General features: G+C 40.8%; 1 protein-coding gene across 17 annotated transcripts in view; it reads left to right on the plus strand.

Annotated features, from left to right (window-relative positions):
• Window positions 1-886: 886 nt before the first annotated feature.
• The window catches only part of gphnb (gephyrin b), a 90,446-nt gene continuing 72,133 nt past the window's right edge, over window positions 887-19,199 (plus strand). For 16 of the 17 annotated variants that reach the window (XM_077552308.1, XM_077552309.1, XM_077552307.1 and 13 more), the window contains exon 1: window positions 977-1,107. In XM_077552308.1, coding sequence (XP_077408434.1) covers window positions 1,044-1,107 — 64 coding nt within the window. In that variant the 5' untranslated portion in view covers window positions 977-1,043. Of the gene's footprint in view, window positions 1,108-19,199 lie in introns of all 17 variants that reach the window. The other variant, XM_077552312.1, reaches the window with a different exon arrangement.

Below are 19,199 nucleotides of genomic sequence, written 5' to 3' on the forward strand. Positions count from 1 at the left end.
CCCACTTCTATGTTAACAAAAGTATGAAAAACTGGGGAAAAAAATATTTGGTGTATATTTTATTTTGTTGTACATTCGGAACAGATATCAAATGTGCGATTCATTTTGATTAATCATAAGTTAATTATTGATGTTATGCGATTAATTACCATTACAAAAATTTAATCGACTGACACCTAGTAAAAAGTGTAAATTTTACCATATATAGTCTTTTTAGATTAAAATGTACTCTAAGAAATTTAATGTGTGTAATATGTATTTTAAACAATTTAGTCAGAATTGAGAGCCCTACTTGGCTGCAAGGTGGTTGCTAATTCCCTTTATGACATCAGATATGGGAAATTTCTTAAACCACAAAGAGAAACATTCAAACAGCTTTTCAGGACATTCAGAGAAGAATTCACCCATTGGATTGAATTAGCCCAATTACGCACATGCCTAATTGTGATCAATTTAGACATTTTCACTTAGGGGTGCACTCACTTTTGTTGCCAGGTGTATATTAATGCCTACTTTTTCATTGTGTCAAAGTGTCATTTATTCAGTGTTGTCCCATGAAAAATGTAATTAATTATCTTCAACCATTCACAGTCTCTTCAATAAACCTAAAATGCGTTTAACAATTTAGGTTACCATAGCCTATAAAACAGAAATAGACAGGAAGTTCTTCCTTGGTGGAGGTAATTAAATTTCGCCGTTTGTTTTACTAGCACAAAAGCGGTTTCAATTGTTTTCTCCACGGTAACGTGTCTAATTCTAGTAGTGTGTCAGTGGGCCAGCTGAGCGATGCACGCCTTCATGCGGCGGTGATTGCTCGACATTCTACTCATCTCGCCTGCCGGTTTTTTTTTTCACCCCTCTCTCTTCTCTTTGCTCCATCCCAACACTCCTCATCCTCAACCTCCTCCCTCCTCTTTCTCTTCTTTCTCCATCCCTGCTTCATCCTCCTCCTCCTCTTCTTCCTCCCTCTCCCCAGCAAGTTCGATGCGATCGGCTCTGGGCCCTGCCGTGAGTTGTCGGTGCGGGCGACAGCGCTGCTGAACATGGCGTCGGACGGGATGATTTTAACGAACCACGACCACCAAATTCGGGTCGGAGTCTTGACAGGTAAGAGGAGAAAAACCGACTAGCGATCGATGTCGCCTTTTCTCTTTTAATTACAACCGAAGCCGCTTGGTTCACACGCTTGTGTCGCGGCACCTCGCATGTTCCGACTCTCAATTAAAAAAAAGAACGAAAGACAATTTTAAACGGTATGGTCCATTTGATCTAGCGCCGAGGGTCTCAAGGTGGGCTCGCGGCGTCCGCTCGTGTCGAGTCCTTTAAAGGGGAGGAAAAGGTGGCCGGTTTATGTGTATTGAATAATTCATGTGCCGATCTGCTTGCCATAGCTGCAAATTACAACTGAGCGCGCGCGCGTGCGCTTCAACATGCATGTATTGTGGACGCACGTTGGTTTTATTTCATTATTTATTTGGCTGGAGGTGTTGCTCAAGGTGGTGGATGGGGACGAGCACATCCTTGGCCTGTGCCAAAATGCTCAGACTTGTGAGGTGGATGCTCACAGGACACATGTTGGATCCGTGGGGGCTGCATGTTGGATGCTGGATAAGATGATAGATGCGTGTGTGCGTGCGTGCGTGCGTGTGGATGGGGGATCCTCCACCAAAACGCGATGACTGCGCGTCTCTCGCGCAGCAATGTTGGGAAAGGGATGTGTTGGATCTGTTTGCCGTCGGCCTTCGTTTGTATGCTTGCTTTGTCATGTTATCGTGGGCTCGTCTTGACACCCCCAAGCTAAATGATATTTCGGAGGCTGACGAGGTGGAGGCACGATTAAAGCTGTCCAGAGGAATATCCTCCCATTTTCACCCTCCTCTTCCTCTGCTGTCCATCCTGCGTGGGGCTGCCTCGATCAATATTTCATGAAAGGCAAGATCTCACACATGCGGCAGACTTTATCCCCCCCACACACACACATGGATGCAGTGGCAGAGCGGTGGGCTAATGATAATAACCGTGTTCTGAAATCTGCCAGGGAACCCCTCTCACCCAAAAAAAAAGAGAGAAAAAAAAAAGCACCAGCGCAGCCCTTCACCCCCACATCTTCCATCCCATCCTCCACCCCTGGCTGGAGAGAGACTGACGGTGCTGAAAAGGGGCTGCACTGACCTTAGCATGCTAGTGCCGCATCCGTTGTGTAGACCAAGATGCATCAATTTGGATACACTTTCACTTAGTGTACGTGCTTTTCATTACGCGGCCAAGTAGGTTATGCTTTGATTGGTCTCGGTTTTGGCGATTGGCTGGTGATTTGAACCCCAAGCATTAGAACTCGGAGGCAAACGTGCACTGTTCTGTCACTTACCTTACGAGACTTTAAATCTGTGGTTCTTAACCTTGTTGGAGGTACTGAACCCCCCCAATTTCCTATGTGCATTCTTTATTTAAAAAATAAAATCAGATTATTTTCAAATTATTATTATTATTATTTTCAAGAGGGAGGGTAGCCTTTTCAGCAAATATGGCAACTTGGCATTGCAAATCATACAGTTAAAACGCTGGCTCCCATACCTCAACTTAACTCTGTATTTACATCAATTTTTCTTTATTAAAAAAAACAAGATGGAATCATTAGAATGAAAACAGCAGAGGCCCCAGAATGTAACCCTGTGGAACACCATATTTTCCTTTATACAGGTGAATTCATATTGCACCTATTCATACAACCACTTTATTTTCTTCTTTTTTTTGCTTATTATAATTAGTATAAAATTATTAAAAAATAATAAAGATATCACATGAAGTGCTTTCACAACAGTCACAAGTCAAGTTGTGTGTCTTGACCTCCGCCGAAACCGTTAGACCGACTCCCCGAATCTAGATTAAGAACCACTGCTTTTAAACACTAGAAGTGAATGTACGTTTCCACTCGGGGTTCCTTGTTGTGGAACAACACAAAACAGATGGACACAAAAGGCATGGCATCAGTCACAGAGAATCCAAATCAAAGCCCTTTATCCAAATCAAAGTCATTTGCCGCTGTTTGAATACCAGCTGAGAGTCCTTGCTAGCCACCGGGAATGGGAACAAAAAACCTGCTTAGAACTGATAACATTTTATGATCAGTTATAGTGATCATTTCCAACTATCATCACACTGGACAAATTGTTCTTCTTTAAATGATTCAAGCAAGGTAAACTGTGCCGATTTTGTACATTGTGACCAATTTTTTTTTTTTTTTAAATGTGAGCAACATGGCGAGGAAATAAAAATGGATTCTCCCATGTTTGTTGTCATCCACATATTCTCTTGTCGAGTTTAGCATTATTTCTCATGAGCGCTGTATTAAGTCGAGCTCCTCAGGAAAGTGAAACATTATATTGAACTTGAAATTTGGATTACAGCTACAAGTACAAGCTATAAGTCACATGTACTAATATTGTAAAAAAAATAATAATAATTATAAATAAATGAGTATCAACTGAGTGTTGATAGACTGAACAAAAACATTTTATTGAGGTGAACAAAGTCAGTCAGCTATTAAAGCGTTTTAGCTGTGACTTAATTCCGACGGTTTTTTTTTTAACGTGCTTACCTTTAACCGCTATGAGTAGGTTAATTCCGCTTCAAATATGGCATTAAAAGACAAGCCTGTGCAGTTACTTGAAAAAATAAAGAATACCCTAAAATGGAATTGTCTCATTCAAGAAAAGGGCTCCTGTTGTTTATATAACAACAAAATTCATCACTATAGCATAATAGTGATTTGTATATTAAATCGTATGTTTATATTTTGTTTCAATGTCCGTCAAAATATGTCAAAATGAAACAACAAAAATTACCAGATAGCTGGTCAGTAGTGCAAAAAAAAAGGTTGAGGACTTCTGATCTGGAGCAGGATAGGCACACCCACTTTTTATTGATACTCCAAATGTACATTTAGTCTTAAGATGGCATTTTCAAATTTAAAGTGTGTTTTGCCTTTTCGCTGATTTCAAGAACACGTCACAAAAAAAGTACGCGATCCAGGCCATTTTCCAACATTAAAGCAAGCAGAATTATACAAAATAATTGTCCCGTTCCCACAAAACTTTGGAGGGTTGGATTACAAGCCAAGGAAGAGCCCATGCGGATGCGGGGATTGTGTTTTCACATTTGGCAACACTGGAGCGAAGGCGCTTTTCAGCATTTTCCTCTCCTGATCCAAATTAAGAATCTTGGCCCTTGTTGGTGGAGATCTGCGCTCTACTGAGTGTTGTTCTAATTCCTCCATGTGTGGGCGGCTGTTTGCCTTCTCACCAACTGGAGCTTCTCGGTATACCCTGCCTCTTTTTTTTAACACTTCATCACTGGTAACAGTACATCAGAGAGGGTTAATTTGCGTGTGCGTCATCAGTCACTCGGATCCCCAACTGGATCTCCGGCGCACGCGGTGACAGATTGACGGTTTGATCTCGCTGTGCCGTGTTTGCTATTCCTGCGTACATATGGCGGTGACGTTGAGACACAAGCGACAGGCGTATTTGTCTTTTTGATGTATTGGTGTGTATGGAGTCGATTGTCAAAAGCGTCAACGTAATGATGGTGGTGTAACTGCATGGAATTGGGTTGCCATGTGACCCTTACCCTGTTTGTAATCATGGCGGGATTACCACCATGTTTGTCTCAGTGGGGGAGACATTTGCGAGATAATTTGTCATTGGAAGGCCTGACATAGAATTCTAAAAACAAAATAAAACCTATATTGTAATGGTGTCAAAATTGTAATTAATTTTGAGTTAGTTTAAAGTTCCTTTTTTTTTACGCGCGATTAATGGCCGCCCTTATTTGGAAAGCCTGTACTGGGAGAATTCCAGTCGCAACGCAGCAGATGTGTTCACGTCAAAATGTAGTAGTAATACATTTTATAATGATAATGCATATATTTGTGGAGACTGGGGTCAAGTTGTATTTTAAAATGTAAAAAAATTTGCAGAATTTCACAAGTTACTTCATGTTAAAGATTAGATAGCTCTTAATATGAAAAGAAAAATGCACTGAGCTGTCACCGTCTTAGAGGTGGCGGGCAGCTCAAGATAGCGATAGACTGAGAGATGGCGAAGGGCATGAGCTAGCAAGAGACCGGGTGACGGCGAGCAGCACAAACTAGAGAGAGACTGAGAGACGGTGAGCGGCACGAGCTAGCAAAAAACAGAGATATGTTGAGCGGCACGAGCTAGCAAGAGACAGAGATATGTTGAGCAGCATGAGCTAGCGTTAGACCGAGAGACGGCGAGCGGCACGAGCTAGCAAAAAACAGAGATATGTTGAGCGGCACGAGCTAGCAAGAGACAGAGATATGTTGAGCGGCATGAGCTAGCGGGAGACCGAGAGACGGCGAGCAGCACAAGCTAGAGAAAGACTGGGAGACGGCGAGCGGCACGAGCTAGCAAAAAACAGATATGTTGAGCGGCACGAGCTAGCAAGAGACAGATATGTTGAGCGGCATGAGCTAGCGGGAGACCGAGAGACGGCGAGCGGCACGAGCTAGCAAGAGACAGAGATATTTTGAGCGGCATGAGCTAGCGGGAGACCGAGAGACGGCGAGCGGCACGAGCTAGCAAAAAACAGAGATATGTTGAGCGGCACGTGCTAGCAAGAGACAGAGATATGTTGAGCGGCACGAGCTAGCAAGAGACAGAGATATGTTGAGCGGCATGAGCTAGCGGGAGACCGAGAGACGGCGAGCAGCACAAGCTAGAGAGAGACTGAGAGACGGTGAGCGGCACGAGCCAGCAAAAAACTGAGATATGTTGAGCGGCACGAGCTAGCAAGAGACAGAGATATGTTGAGCGGCATGAGCTAGCGGGAGACCGAGAGACGGCGAGCAGCACAAGCTAGAGAGAGACTGAGAGACAGTGAGCGGCACGAGCTAGCAAAAAACAGAGATATGTTGAGCGGCACGAGCTAGCAAGAGACAGAGATATGTTGAGCGGCATGAGCTAGCGGGAGACCGAGAAACGGCGAGCGGCACGAGCTAGCAAAAAACAGAGATATGTTGAGCGGCACGAGCTAGCAAGAGACAGAGATATGTTGAGCGGCACGAGCTAGCAAGAGACAGAGATATGTTGAGCGGCATGAGCTAGCGGGAGACCGAGAGACGGCGAGCAGCACAAGCTTGAGAGAGACTGAGAGACGTGAGTGGCACGAGCTAGCAAAAAACAGAGATATGTTGAGCGGCACGAGCTAGCAAGAGACCAAGAGACGGCGAGCAGCACAAGCTAGAGAGAGACTGAGAGACGGTGAGCGGCACGAGCTAGCAAAAAACTGAGATATGTTGAGCGGCATGAGCTAGCGGGAGACCGAGAGACGGCGAGCAGCACAAGCTAGAGAGAGACTGAGAGACGTTGAGTGGCACGAGCTAGCAAAAAACAGAGATATGTTGAGCGGCACGAGCTAGCAAGAGACAGAGATATGTTGAGCGGCATGAGCTAGCGGGAGACCGAGAGACGGCGAGCAGCACAAGCTTGAGAGAGACTGAGAGACGTGAGTGGCACGAGCTAGCAAAAAACAGAGATATGTTGAGCGGCACGAGCTAGCAAGAGACCGAGAGACGGCGAGCAGCACAAGCTAGAGAGAGACTGAGAGACGGTGAGCGGCACGAGCTAGCAAAAAACTGAGATATATTGAGCGGCATGAGCTAGCGGGAGACCGAGAGACGGCGAGCAGCACAAGCTAGAGAGAGACTGAGAGACGGTGAGTGGCACGAGCTAGCAAAAAACAGAGATATGTTGAGCGGCACGAGCTAGCATGAGACAGAGATATGTTGAGCGGCATGAGCTAGCGGGAGACCGAGAGACGGCGAGCGCTACAAGCTAGCAAGTGACTGTAGTCAGGTTTCTATCCAAATGTTTCAAAATTTTTATGCGAATTTTGTGAAAATGCGCAAAATGGACATGCGACTTGTGCCCGTTTCCATCCACTGTTCTTTTGTGAATATGCGCCGCGAGGTGACGCAGTAGTGACGGAACTTTGGGACAATGGGGAGTTCCAGGTGGGAATGTTGGTTTTGACGGACTGAACGGAAGTAGTTTGTCTTGTTGGCTTCCCTCCCGCATGTAAGTGAAGTGTGTCGTTACATTGAGAGCTGATGTTAATAAAGCCATCTAAAATGGCATTAATGTTTTTTTTCTTTAATTATAAAAAGAATCGTGTTTCTTTGCCTCCCCAAACATATCTTACTTTATCATCCGCCATTTATTGTGACTACAAATGTGCGTGCGACATATATCCGGTCTTGTAGTCGCTTATTCGGTAAAGCTGTTTCCATCGCCAAAATGCGCATTTTCCTTTTTTCGATACGCTTCAAAAACCACCCTCTTAAAGCGTATGAACTTGTTTGTGAATTTTGGGCCTTTTTTTTCCGAATTTCTAGCGTTTCCATCCAGTTGGTTTTTCGCAATTCTTCAAAATTTGAATAAAAGTAGGTAGATGGAAACCCACCTTGTGAGCATCACGAGCTAGCAAGAGACCGAGAGGCGGCGAGCGGCAGGCGAGAAACTTTAATCTCCAGGATCCCTCTGTGTACTTTTGCCAAGAGCAGAACCAAGGATGTTTTTTTTGGTACAGTATTTGAAGCCCACTGTTCACATATTTGTTCACCATACATGTCTATGGAGCTCAGTAAAATTTTGTTTAGACCAGCCGTCTACCCTGTGCCAGCATTTAGACATGGTCTAAAAAAGCACAAATTTAGATCGACTTTCTGCCACCAAATTTTCAGCTATGAGGTATAACAACATTCGCTCTAAATGTAACAAATAAATGCTAATATCCTTCTTAAATTAATACAGGTTTCCTTGATTTCCTACGGAACATTTTTCCAATTGAGATAACATTAGAAGTGTATGTAAGACCCTGTGAAAAATCTGCAACGTTGTGAGCACAACACGACAGTGCTCAATCTTCTTTCCCTCAAAGGTGAAAGGTCAGCTGTCCATTGCTGCATTCAGTCCTCGGGGAATGAGATGAGACCTTGGCTCCCTCTCCTCCATCATTTAGCCCCTCCCCAAGCCTCCAGGCAGGTGACATGGAGCCCAGGGGAGGTCTCTATTTGGACCCTAAACACGCAGTGCAGGCGAGCGTGGGTCGAATAATGGATGAATATCACCGCATGTTTGAACAGAAGGTTTGGATTGTCGGTTTATTTGCGCGGGGGGTTTGGGGGTTATACTGAGCTTGAAGCGGGATAACTGGGGTGAGCTTGCTGTCACTTGTCAAAGATGTGACATTCAAAATGTGAGCTTCTTTAGAAGAGGATGAAAGCATTTCATCTTTTTTTTCTTCCTATGTGTTGATGCCCAGCGTTCTATCTGTTAAACCTGACTTTTAATTGACTTTTAATATGAATTTTAATTAGGCCAAGTCTATCTCCCTGGGTCCGCCTCAGGCTCTAAACTCCACAGTCACCTGACTTTGTTGGCCTGCGCTTCAATGTCGTGAGTTGGTGGAGAGAAACAACAATAAATTACGGTGTTTGTAACCTGCAAAGAACCAAAGATTAATAACGTTTCCAGGTCAAACGTACAGTATTTATAGTGCAGGGCATACGATGTTCTTTAAATGCCGAGCTGCCAGTTTGGTGGGCTTGCTGTGTATACTTTACCATTAGATGAAAAATACATGCAATCAAACCGTTTCCACTCCGCCTCCCTACTTGATGTGTCCACTAGCACTGAACTTTGAGCAGGAGCCCCACGATAATCGAGAAAATCACCACCGCCCCTCATATCGAAAACATGGCTACTCCAGGTTGTCAAAGTTAGAGATTTTGAATAATAATAGTGACAAGTAAAGCTTAACTAGATCTGACTACGCCATGAATTGGCTAACTAGGTCTGAAGAGCAAAGTAAAGGAGGATGTGGTTTATGATCTACAAACTTTACTCACTAGCATTACTCACTATGTTTCTTGCATCACTATTAGTACTTTATTTAAAATACGGGAAATCTATCTATCTATCTATCTATCTATCTGCTAGCTAGATAGTGAGCTAGCTAGATAGTGAGCTAGCTAGCAAGCTATCTATCTATCTGCTAGCTAGATAGTGAGCTAGCTAGCTAGCTAGCAAATTTTGTTTTCAAGACCGAAATGTGCGTGTACAAAATAAAACAAGGAATTTTGGACCAATCAATGTGCACCAGCCCAAGGTCAGACCATACCGAGATCAACACCTTCTGCTCTACTAAGGACACAAAACATTTCGACAAGGTTAATATAAAGAATTGGGATGTTCATAGTGTGTAACAATGGTTAATAAAATAAAATGAAGAATTAAAAATGCTACAATATCTAACACTAGCTAGCAAGCTATCTATCTATCTGCTAGCTAGATAGTGATCTATCTATCTATGCTATCTATGCTATCTTAATTATCTTAGCCAGCTATCTCTCTGCCACTCATAGGCAATGAAAGACATTTGTGTGAAGTTAACCACTATTACTCGTAGAAATGACTGCAGAAATGTCAAAGGCGTAATGCGATGGGTGACTTATCGTTGCAGATTTCACTTTTTACCTTCTTAACGTTCAGGGTTCCATTGTTTTTGTAAAGTTGTGACATATCTATGTGCACCTAGTGTCACATGACTGCTTGCTTCGTGTTCCCGTGCAAACCCAGCCGTGATGATGTATGGCTGCGGTACGCACTGCAGGCAAGCACCATTAGGACATCATTGTAAGTAAACTTCCAGGCCAACCTCACAAAATGTGATGTTCCAATGAGGGACCAGGCAGGGAAACGCCAGGAATCTTTCCCTCGCCTCTCACTCAGTGTCGCAGTGTCTCTCCATCCTCTCGCTCTACGTATTCCTGCACCCCCCCAGCCCCCTTTCTATCGCCCTTGGTTGTAAAAGTTTGAGAGCGGCTTGCGACGCGTGGGCCGATCTCCAAACGTACATGTTTATCTGAGAGACATGAATTGACAGCGCGCAGGCTTCCCCCATGTTTTCAGATGGCGCCTTCATTCTCCCGCCTAGATGGATCTAAGACTTTGACTAGCTGTCCAATCGGGATGAAAGCTTTCGCATTAGTGAGGTCATTTGAAACACGTACTAATAAACTGCATGTTTATCAAAATCTTATCTTACCATGCATGTGGGGTGGCCACCACATAGCTCCGCCCCTGCATGCTGCTATATTTTCTTTTCTTTTTTTCCCCCTGACTGAGAACTGTATTATTTTCATAATCTTAACTCATTCACTCCCAGACATTTTCACTGAAGCAACCCCCTTTGCTCCTGCCTGTTTTACTGGATTTTGACCGATTTTGCAATGGCCACAGAATATTGTGTACTATTGTTATAAAAACTTGGGACCTACCAAAAGAAAGATTAGAGTTTCTTCTTTCATCAGAAAAAAGTACATTTGTATCTGTTTTTGTTTCATCATGATTCAAAACACTGGGGAAAAGAGCTTGTTGCAACATGGCCCTGGTTGATCTCTTATACTCTGCTGCCACCTGCTGGACGTTTTTTGTAATAATTACCATTGCTTTAAGCGACCTCTTCAGGTCAGAGGCTGCATCAAACAAAGCCTTCTGTATGCTGTAGCATAAAAAAAATAAATCAAAAAACGTATAAATACATTTTTGTCAGTAAGGTGGGGGCTTTAGGACCCAGATGCGGGAAGGCAGGGCAAGGAGGCAGAGGTGCAGTCCAAAAAGACGTTTTAATATCTAATCAAAAAAAAAAACCTAACTTCAAAATACAAAATAACCTGAACTAACAAAACATGACAAAACAACTAAGGCGAGACTAACAACATGACATGGATCCTGATCAGGAGAAGAGGTCAGCGTGACGTGGCGAAAGACTTACGACAGTTGCAACAGCAAAAATGAACCGACACAGACAGGGGGGAGACAACCGACTAAATACACCAACACTAATGACATGACAAGACACACCTGGCTGAGGGCACTGATTGGATGACACATGAGGGTAATGGGGAAAGGTGGACACAATCAAGGTTGACACAGACACCACACAAGGAAGGGCAAGTGACCAGAAACGAGAGGAGTCAGACTTTTCACAATAAAACAGGAAATGACAAGACAAGGGGAAAACATGACAGGGAGTAAACAAGACTGAAAGTAAACATGACACATTTTTGGGCCCATGGCAATATTTAAAATAGAACATTTGTATACGTTTTTGGAAGCAAATGTAACTGCTCTGAAAATGTCAATTGTCTTCCAATTACAGTCTGCTTCAAATTCATACCAAATTTTGTGATATCATTCACATATTGGCGAAGGCCAAACATGTCATCATAAAATCCACAAAGTGGATGTTAGCATTTGTATGGCTGGTGCTAAAAGTGTAAAAGTGTTTGTCTGCCCACTAGCATAATTTTGTTACACTCCTCCTCCTCCTCCACTCTGACCTGACGCTGTCTGTGCATGCAATGAATCTCATCTAAGCTCCGTTTCGCTCTCACTGACACCGAGGCATCTGTTCAACAATATGCTACGTTGACAACACAATGGAATCCGTCCCAAAATCTCACTTGGTGTGTTTGCATTTCACTATGAATTCCTAATTGGTGTCTGCGTCGACTTTGATGCCCGACGTAAAGTCGCTTTATATTGCTAGAAGAGCCATAACAACAAAATATGAGCTAAATGATATCTCGGTGCATATATCAACGTTCTTATTGGCTCGGGTTTGTACTATAACAAAACATGGAACACACACTGACCCTTCTTTCCCTAGTGCCCTCTCGCTCTTTATGCACATCCACACACACACACACACATACACACACTGCTGTCACGGCGGACAGCAGTAAGGCGGGCGGCCACATGAGCTGAATAGACAATGCCGAAGCAGGGACACACAAACAGAATAAGAATTAAGTCCTCTCCGCAAAGGAATTATTTTCAGTTGCTGAATCAGCCAGAGTGGAGCGGATTGTTGCTGTTGTTGTTGAGGGAACATTGAGACCTCCACTCCTCCCACTTCTTAGCACACACCCATCACTCTCCCGCTTCTCCCATCGTCAAAGAAGTAATCCTCCGATGAGAGCTCCAACAAGGGGCAGACTGAAATTGTGCGTCCGAAGACGTGTTCCGAAATTCAGATTTGTAAAGCACTGCAATGACTAACAGATCCCTGTAAATAGCAGCGTTTTTGGTTGGTTTGGAGTTTAAGGTGTCACCAAAAAATATTAGCGTCAAAGTTACTGTTTTGCTTGCCCTTTTTTTTTTTTATACAAAAAAGCTCATTTTCTCCACCTTTTTGGTAAGAAATCGATGTTTTCGGAGAACGCAGCCAATGTTCGGACAATAGTCCGATATCGATTTATTAAAATCATAAATCGATCCTTTCAATGCATCTTTTTCCCATAAACTTGTGAAAATAAGTCAAAATAAATATTTACTTAAAGTGTAAACATAATTTTACACAAAGGCCTAAATGTATGTTTTTGTATCTTGCTGTTCACAGGAATTTAAACTTTTACGGAAAAACCTGACTTTAAAACAAAAAAATAATTATTATATAAAAGTATATAAATATATGTAATATGAACGTATGTAACATAAAAATTGCTACTGTGTGAAATCCTTAACCAAATCGAAAATCAATTTAAGTGAATCGTCAATCAAATCGCATCAAAACAATTTTTAGACTTTTTTACAAAAAATGTAGAACAATTTGTTTTTTACTCATTTGCTCCCAAAAACATATAAAAAAGTTTTCTTTAAAAATATTGCCCTTGTCCCAAAAACGTATTTATCCTTTTTTTGTTTTTGGTTTTATGTATGTTTATGATAGAGCATACAGAAGGCTTTGATGCAGCCTCGGACCTGAAGAAGTCGCTTAAAGCAGTGGTAGTTATTACAAATAAACGGCCAGCAGGTGGCAGCAGAGTATAAGAGATCAGCCAGGGCCAAGTTGCAACAAATCTCTTTTTCTCATTGTTTTCAACAGGCTTGTTAATAATGATGAAACTTAGCTATATTCTAATGCTAATTTCTGCAAAACAGAAACAGATACAACTATACTTTTTTTCCCTCCTGATTAAAGAAGAGACATGTTTTCAGTAAAACAGCCAGGAGCGAAGGGGGTTACTTCAGTGAACATGGCTGGGAGTGAATAAGTTAACACAGAATATATTGGGAGTCTGACCGGTGCCAAAATTTTCATACAGCAGAACATTCAGTTTACCTTTGACCTTCGTTGTACTAAAAAATATTGTAGTCTTCAGTAGTTAATTTAAAAGCATGAACTGTATGAGGTGAGCTTTTCCCATAGCTACTGTAAATGTTCTTAGTGGTTCCCTCCATGTTATTGTTGAGATGTTAATTCCACAAAAGGTTAATTAATCATGCGCCATTTTGGACAGACTGGAATCTCATGAGGAAATTTGCTATGCACTATGTAGTGTACTTTAATCTTTTGGGTTGGCTTTACAGCACATCTGGATGGGGGCAAAAAAGTTGTTTGTTCCTCAATGTTGTCGTGTTTTTTTCCTGTGAGCAGACAAAGATTGAGTCCCTGGCTTGAGTCAGTCCGTCCCGATAACCCGCACGAGGAGAGAAACAGTTGAGTGATTGCGATGAAGATTTAGATAAAAGATACGGCACTTGGTTTCAACTGATGACTTCCCCTCGTGGCCGCTGGCGCTGGATCCCGTGTCCTCAGCCGAGGTGTTTATTAGACCTGGAGGGACGGAGGTGGTGGAGTACGCAAGAGGGGGAGTAACATCGGCGGGGTGGGGGCCGGGGAGGGCTCGAGGAGTGTGCACCTGCCTTGCTGTATCAGGACTTAAAGGATGCCAAAAATGAAGATTGAAAATGTTTAAGCATTATAGCAAAAATATTAAGACCAATTATAGTAACACTATAATTATATAGGTTCCTTTTTGACCAAACAGAATTTATAATAATATATATTTATAATAATCTATATTTATTTATTAATGTTGGCAAAAACATGAAGTTGGAGTGCACCATGTGCACTGTGCAGAAAATGAAATTAAATTTAAACAAACACATATTAAGGCTATATATATTAAGACAAATACAATTATTTGAAACACTATAATCATGCAAGTTTCTTTTGGATGAAACAACATTTATTAAATTAGTTATTTTAAAATTTAAAAAATTTTAATGTATAAATGTAAACAACTCAAAAATTAGCATTAATCATTTGAAATTGTGGAGTGTAATAATTAAAATTGTAATATAATTTTAATTAACTGCACAGCCCTATTTAAGGATAAAGTTTTAGTTTAAAAAAACAACAATAATGACAGCCTTTTTGACTTAAATAATTGATTTTATATATATTTTTAAAGAGTCTTGGTCTACTTGTGTTTATTTTAAAAATAGACTTTCTAAACTTCACTTTCGATAAACACAATGTATAATACTTAAAATAAAGGCAAACTTTTTTTTCCCTCATATATTTAACTGTTAATACACTCAGGGTAAAACTTGTCATTTATAATGTACATTGTTTATAAATATAACTACATAATGCAGAGGCCTCCTGACTCCTATTTTAGATTAGTTAGATTAGTTACTCGAAATGGCAGCCATTATTGAGTAATACGTTGTCTTGGATATAATTTTCTGACATTGTTCTCTCCGCTAATATCATTTTCACGTGAGATTTAAACGACTTTGTTGAAGTAGTCGAGGGTGTCGTGAGATCACAGCAGCCTCCCGGGATTCATCAATTTTGTGTTTGATCAGTCTCATGTAAACATGGTCTGACAATAAAAGGCTAATTTGTTTGGAGAGGTGTGCAAGTTTGATGCTCAGACGTGTGTGCAGTGGAACATCAACTCGCCCTAGAGCTTGCAAAGCAATGGAGTACGACCAACATTTGTGGTTGGAAGAAGATACTTCAAAAAATTATACACATTTTCAACATCAAACTATTAGCGACAAGATTTGGCATGCTAATATGCTAATATTAGCTAACTGACTGGATGCCGGTTTTCCCTCTGGTGTTTATTGTCGCTATGGACATTAGCCTTCGTAATCGACAGTAATTGCTTCAGTCGTTGGCCTGCTAACATGATCCATTAGTAACGTCAGTTGCTGTCATCAATCCCATATCAATGATGATTAAAATCGAGTTTGACTAATCCCAATACACGGCTGAGCTTATTACATGTCATTGCTAACCTTCCCCCGGCTTTTATCGCCAACCATCTCCCTTTTTTCGCACTTGCTATTTCTGTCGCCATTGCCTCGCTGCTCTTTCTTTCTTTTAGTACACCTTTCACACTTTATTTTATTTATTTTTTTTACCTTTCCTGTCTATCTGCACTCAACTCCTTCTCCGCGGCCAAGAAACGGAAGCGAGCAGTAAGAGGGGAGCATGTTATGTGTGAATAATGGAGAAGACCAGCGGCTCCCTAACGAGGTGTGTTTGATGGCTGACCTGGTGTGCGCATGTGTGTGCGGTCAAGGTGTTTTCTTGCACCCCGTCAATTATTCAGCGTCACGCATTTTCCCGATCCTACCGCAAAAAAAAGCCTTTCAGATCATGGCAGCAAATGTTAATGCAGAAGCTACACATATACACAAGAGCCAGTTTGAGTGACAGGCAAAGGCAAGGCTCGATGGCTTTGTGGCCCTTTTGCATATTCATAGTTTGCCGGCAGGTTTTCCAATCTGAGCACATGACTGTGTTTTGATTGAAAGAATGAGTCAGCGTATTCTTCTCCGTGGTAGAAGTGTCATTCTCAATACATTAGAATATCATGGAAAAGGGATTTTAAGAATCTTTAGTCTAGTTGAGGAGTCGACTTTTGTAACCTGCACATTGCCAAAATTTGAGTTTTAAAAGGAAATATTAAATGCGCAAAAACACAACTAAGGCGAATATTTGGTCATATAAAAGAATCTTGGTCTTCGGGAACTACTTTTATGCATGGCGGCCATCTTACGTTGCCACTGGCTAAGCAAGCCAAACTTGAATAAATTGATTTATCTGCGGCATTTTCATATTATTTTCTGTCTCTACCTTCCTAAACATTCTAAAATAAATCAATTAGGGGTGTCAAAGTTAATGCGTTAATTTTGAGTACATTTAAAGTTCCTTTAACGCCCCTAATTTTTTTAACGTGCGATTAATGACCGGCCCTTATTTAGAAAGCCTGTACTGGGGGAATACCAGTCGCGACGCAGCAGACACGTCCACGTCGAAATTTAGCAGTAATACATTTTAAAATAATGCATATATTTGTAGAGACTGTGGTCAAGTTGTATTTTACAATTTTAAAAATGTACAGAATTTCACAAGTTACTTCTTGTTAAAAATTTGATAGCTTTTAATATGAAAAGAAAAATGCATTGAGCTGTCACCTATGTCTTACAAATGCCATTATGCCATCTAGTGGCAGAAAAATGACCTCAACACAAATCAATATCACACAGGTTTTTTTTGTACATGTTTTTAATTTTAACTAAATTTTATGAAATTTTATAAAATTACTCTATAAATTACTAAAAGATGCAGCCATCTTCCTATTAGTTTAACATTTTTTCCACTTTTATGTTAACAAGAGTATAAATTTACTGTACATTTTATTATACATTTCGAACAGATAAAATTTGCGATTAATCGTGAGTTAACTTTTGAAGTCCAGCGATTAATTACAATTAAAAATTAGATTCACCTGACACCCCTAAAATAAATTAATCTCTAAGCATTTTCCAAAAGAGTCTTAACTCATTCACTGCCATTGATGGCTATATACGTAAAAAAATATTTGTAACTATTTCCATTAGTTTTCCACTTTTTCCACTTTTGTTAATAAGAGTATGAAAACCTTAAAAATATATATTGTACATTTAGAACAGATATAAAACGTGTGATTAATCGTGAGTTAATTATTGAAGTCATTTGATTAATTAGAATTTTTTTTTAAATAATCGCATGACTTTACTAGTTAACTCACGATTAATCACAAATTTTATATCTGTTCTAAATGTACAATAAAAAAAATTCTAGCTTTTCACACTTGTTAACAAAAGTGGGGAAAAAAATTAAATAATTTTTTTATGCCTATAGCCGCCAATGGCAGTGAGTGAGTTAATTGTCTATTTTGTCACAAGGAACTTTTGAACATGTTCAAAACTGGAAGATGAAATGCTTGACTGCACGCGGTTATGCAATTATTGTAAGTGGTGTTTAAGCTTCTTTTTTTTTTTTTTTTACTGTACATACCACCGTATCCATCACAGTATTGTCAGCCACACAGATCTGCCCGCTCATTCCAGGTCACAGGTTTGATTCCCTGTCAAGCCAGAAAGACCCTAAATGTGCCCGCTCCCTCTTCAGTGGCTTCCCTCTTGGTTGTGCTTGTACATGGATGAGTGTCTCTGTGGGATAAGTGATGGGATGTGTGAAATAAAGCAAGTGGAGCACTCTATTAGGCAGCCCTTGCCTGCAGGCCACCAGACTACTCCACTAGCCACAGTGGTTAGCAGTGGAGTGAAATGTTGCAGAGGCAGTGCTGCTTCCCAGGCGGGTTGGACTCGTGCTGTTTGGGGTTCCGTGTAGGGATAGACCGATTATTGGCGCCGATATTCGGCATTTTGACGAAATTCAGGGAACTAATTATTAAAATTTTCATAGATGCTTCTGACCTTGGGAACTCTCTACACCTTCTGTAAGTTTTAATACTTCAGTTATTTTAAAGTTTTAAAAAACTTTATGTACTGTAGCAAACAATAGGGAGCTATTTATTTAATTTTTTATTTAACTTTTGAAGACATGCTACTGCCCCCTGGAAAATCCCTGAACTTTTTGTTAGATTTTTAAAACAAAGTTGTCTATTATAAGTTTTTTTTTCAACTCCAGTATTTTACAAACCCTAAACATTGTTCAATAAACATTTGCTTAAAATAAAATTAAAAAAATTGGAGAAAAAAAGCTCGAGTTTGTATTTGTTTAAATTTTTTATGCCAATATTTTCCCTTTTAGTGAAAATGAATATCGCCTCCAAATATCGGTTATCGGCGTCCTGGACGCCGATAATCGGTATCGGTCCTGACAAAAATCCATATTGGTCTATCCCTTTTTCCGTGAGCCTCGGGCTACTATTTTGTGTACAGGTCTAAGTGTCCAATTCTAAATTAGTGCCTTTATAACCCATTTTTAATTCCATATTTAAACCTCTGCTACATGCAGAAAATCAGGTCAATATCAAGGTCAATAAAACAAAAGGTCAAAAGGTTACTAAAATATACACCAAATGTGGAATCCTTGTTGAATTCCCTTTCCAACAATATCTGTTTTGTGAAAATTGACCCACTAGTTCCTGAGATATAAGGTGGCCACGCCCCTTTTGGCGTACCTCCCCCAATCCCTGCTCCGATTGACTTAAAATTTTAGATTTAGTGTTGTGCCATCACTATAAACAAGTACACCAAGTTTCATTCCAATCAAAATATTTTTCTTGATTTGGCCGAGAACAAACCTGACATTCTTTCATCAAAATAACTTCGATCAGAGTTTGTGTTTAGGTTTTGTTTACCTTACAAACACAGTTATGATGATCTAGTTAAAGCTAAATGATGTCACTGGTTGCTTCCCAATGAGATACATGACAGCGGCGTGTGCAATCACGAGCACATGCGTGTGCATGTGTACACTCGCTGACATTGTCCAGAGAATTGACTGTAATGAAGGTAGCTGCAAAGAGGCTGCTTCATTAGTACAAGCGGGCCTGGGGTACTCGCGTGTGTGTTTATCATGTGTGTGTGTGTGTGTAAAACTCTGCATCTTGGGAAATAAGAAGAGCCGAATGGTTCATGCACACCCATATGCTCGCAGATGCACACACATTACCACCCGCCCACTCGCACACCGACACAAACAGAAACAAGCGTTGTTTTTTGTTGTGTGTAACTTCAATCCATAAATTTCTTCGGTGGCTCTCAACAACGGCCACACTTCAGAAAATTGGAGTGCGCTACAAAGTGCAATGTTGTTGCTGCACGACGCTACGGTGCATCTTCGATGACTCGATATGAATGGGAGTTATTTCAAGTAGTATTAACTCATTCACTGCCATTGACGGCTATAGACGTCAATATTTTTTTTTATTGTACATTTAAAACAGATTAAAAAAAATTGATTAATTATGAGTTAACTAGTGAAGTCATACGATTAATTACGATAAAAAA

This window comes from Vanacampus margaritifer, chromosome 19 (genome assembly GCF_051991255.1).
Source record: "Vanacampus margaritifer isolate UIUO_Vmar chromosome 19, RoL_Vmar_1.0, whole genome shotgun sequence".
Classification (NCBI taxonomy): Eukaryota; Metazoa; Chordata; class Actinopteri; order Syngnathiformes; family Syngnathidae; genus Vanacampus; species Vanacampus margaritifer.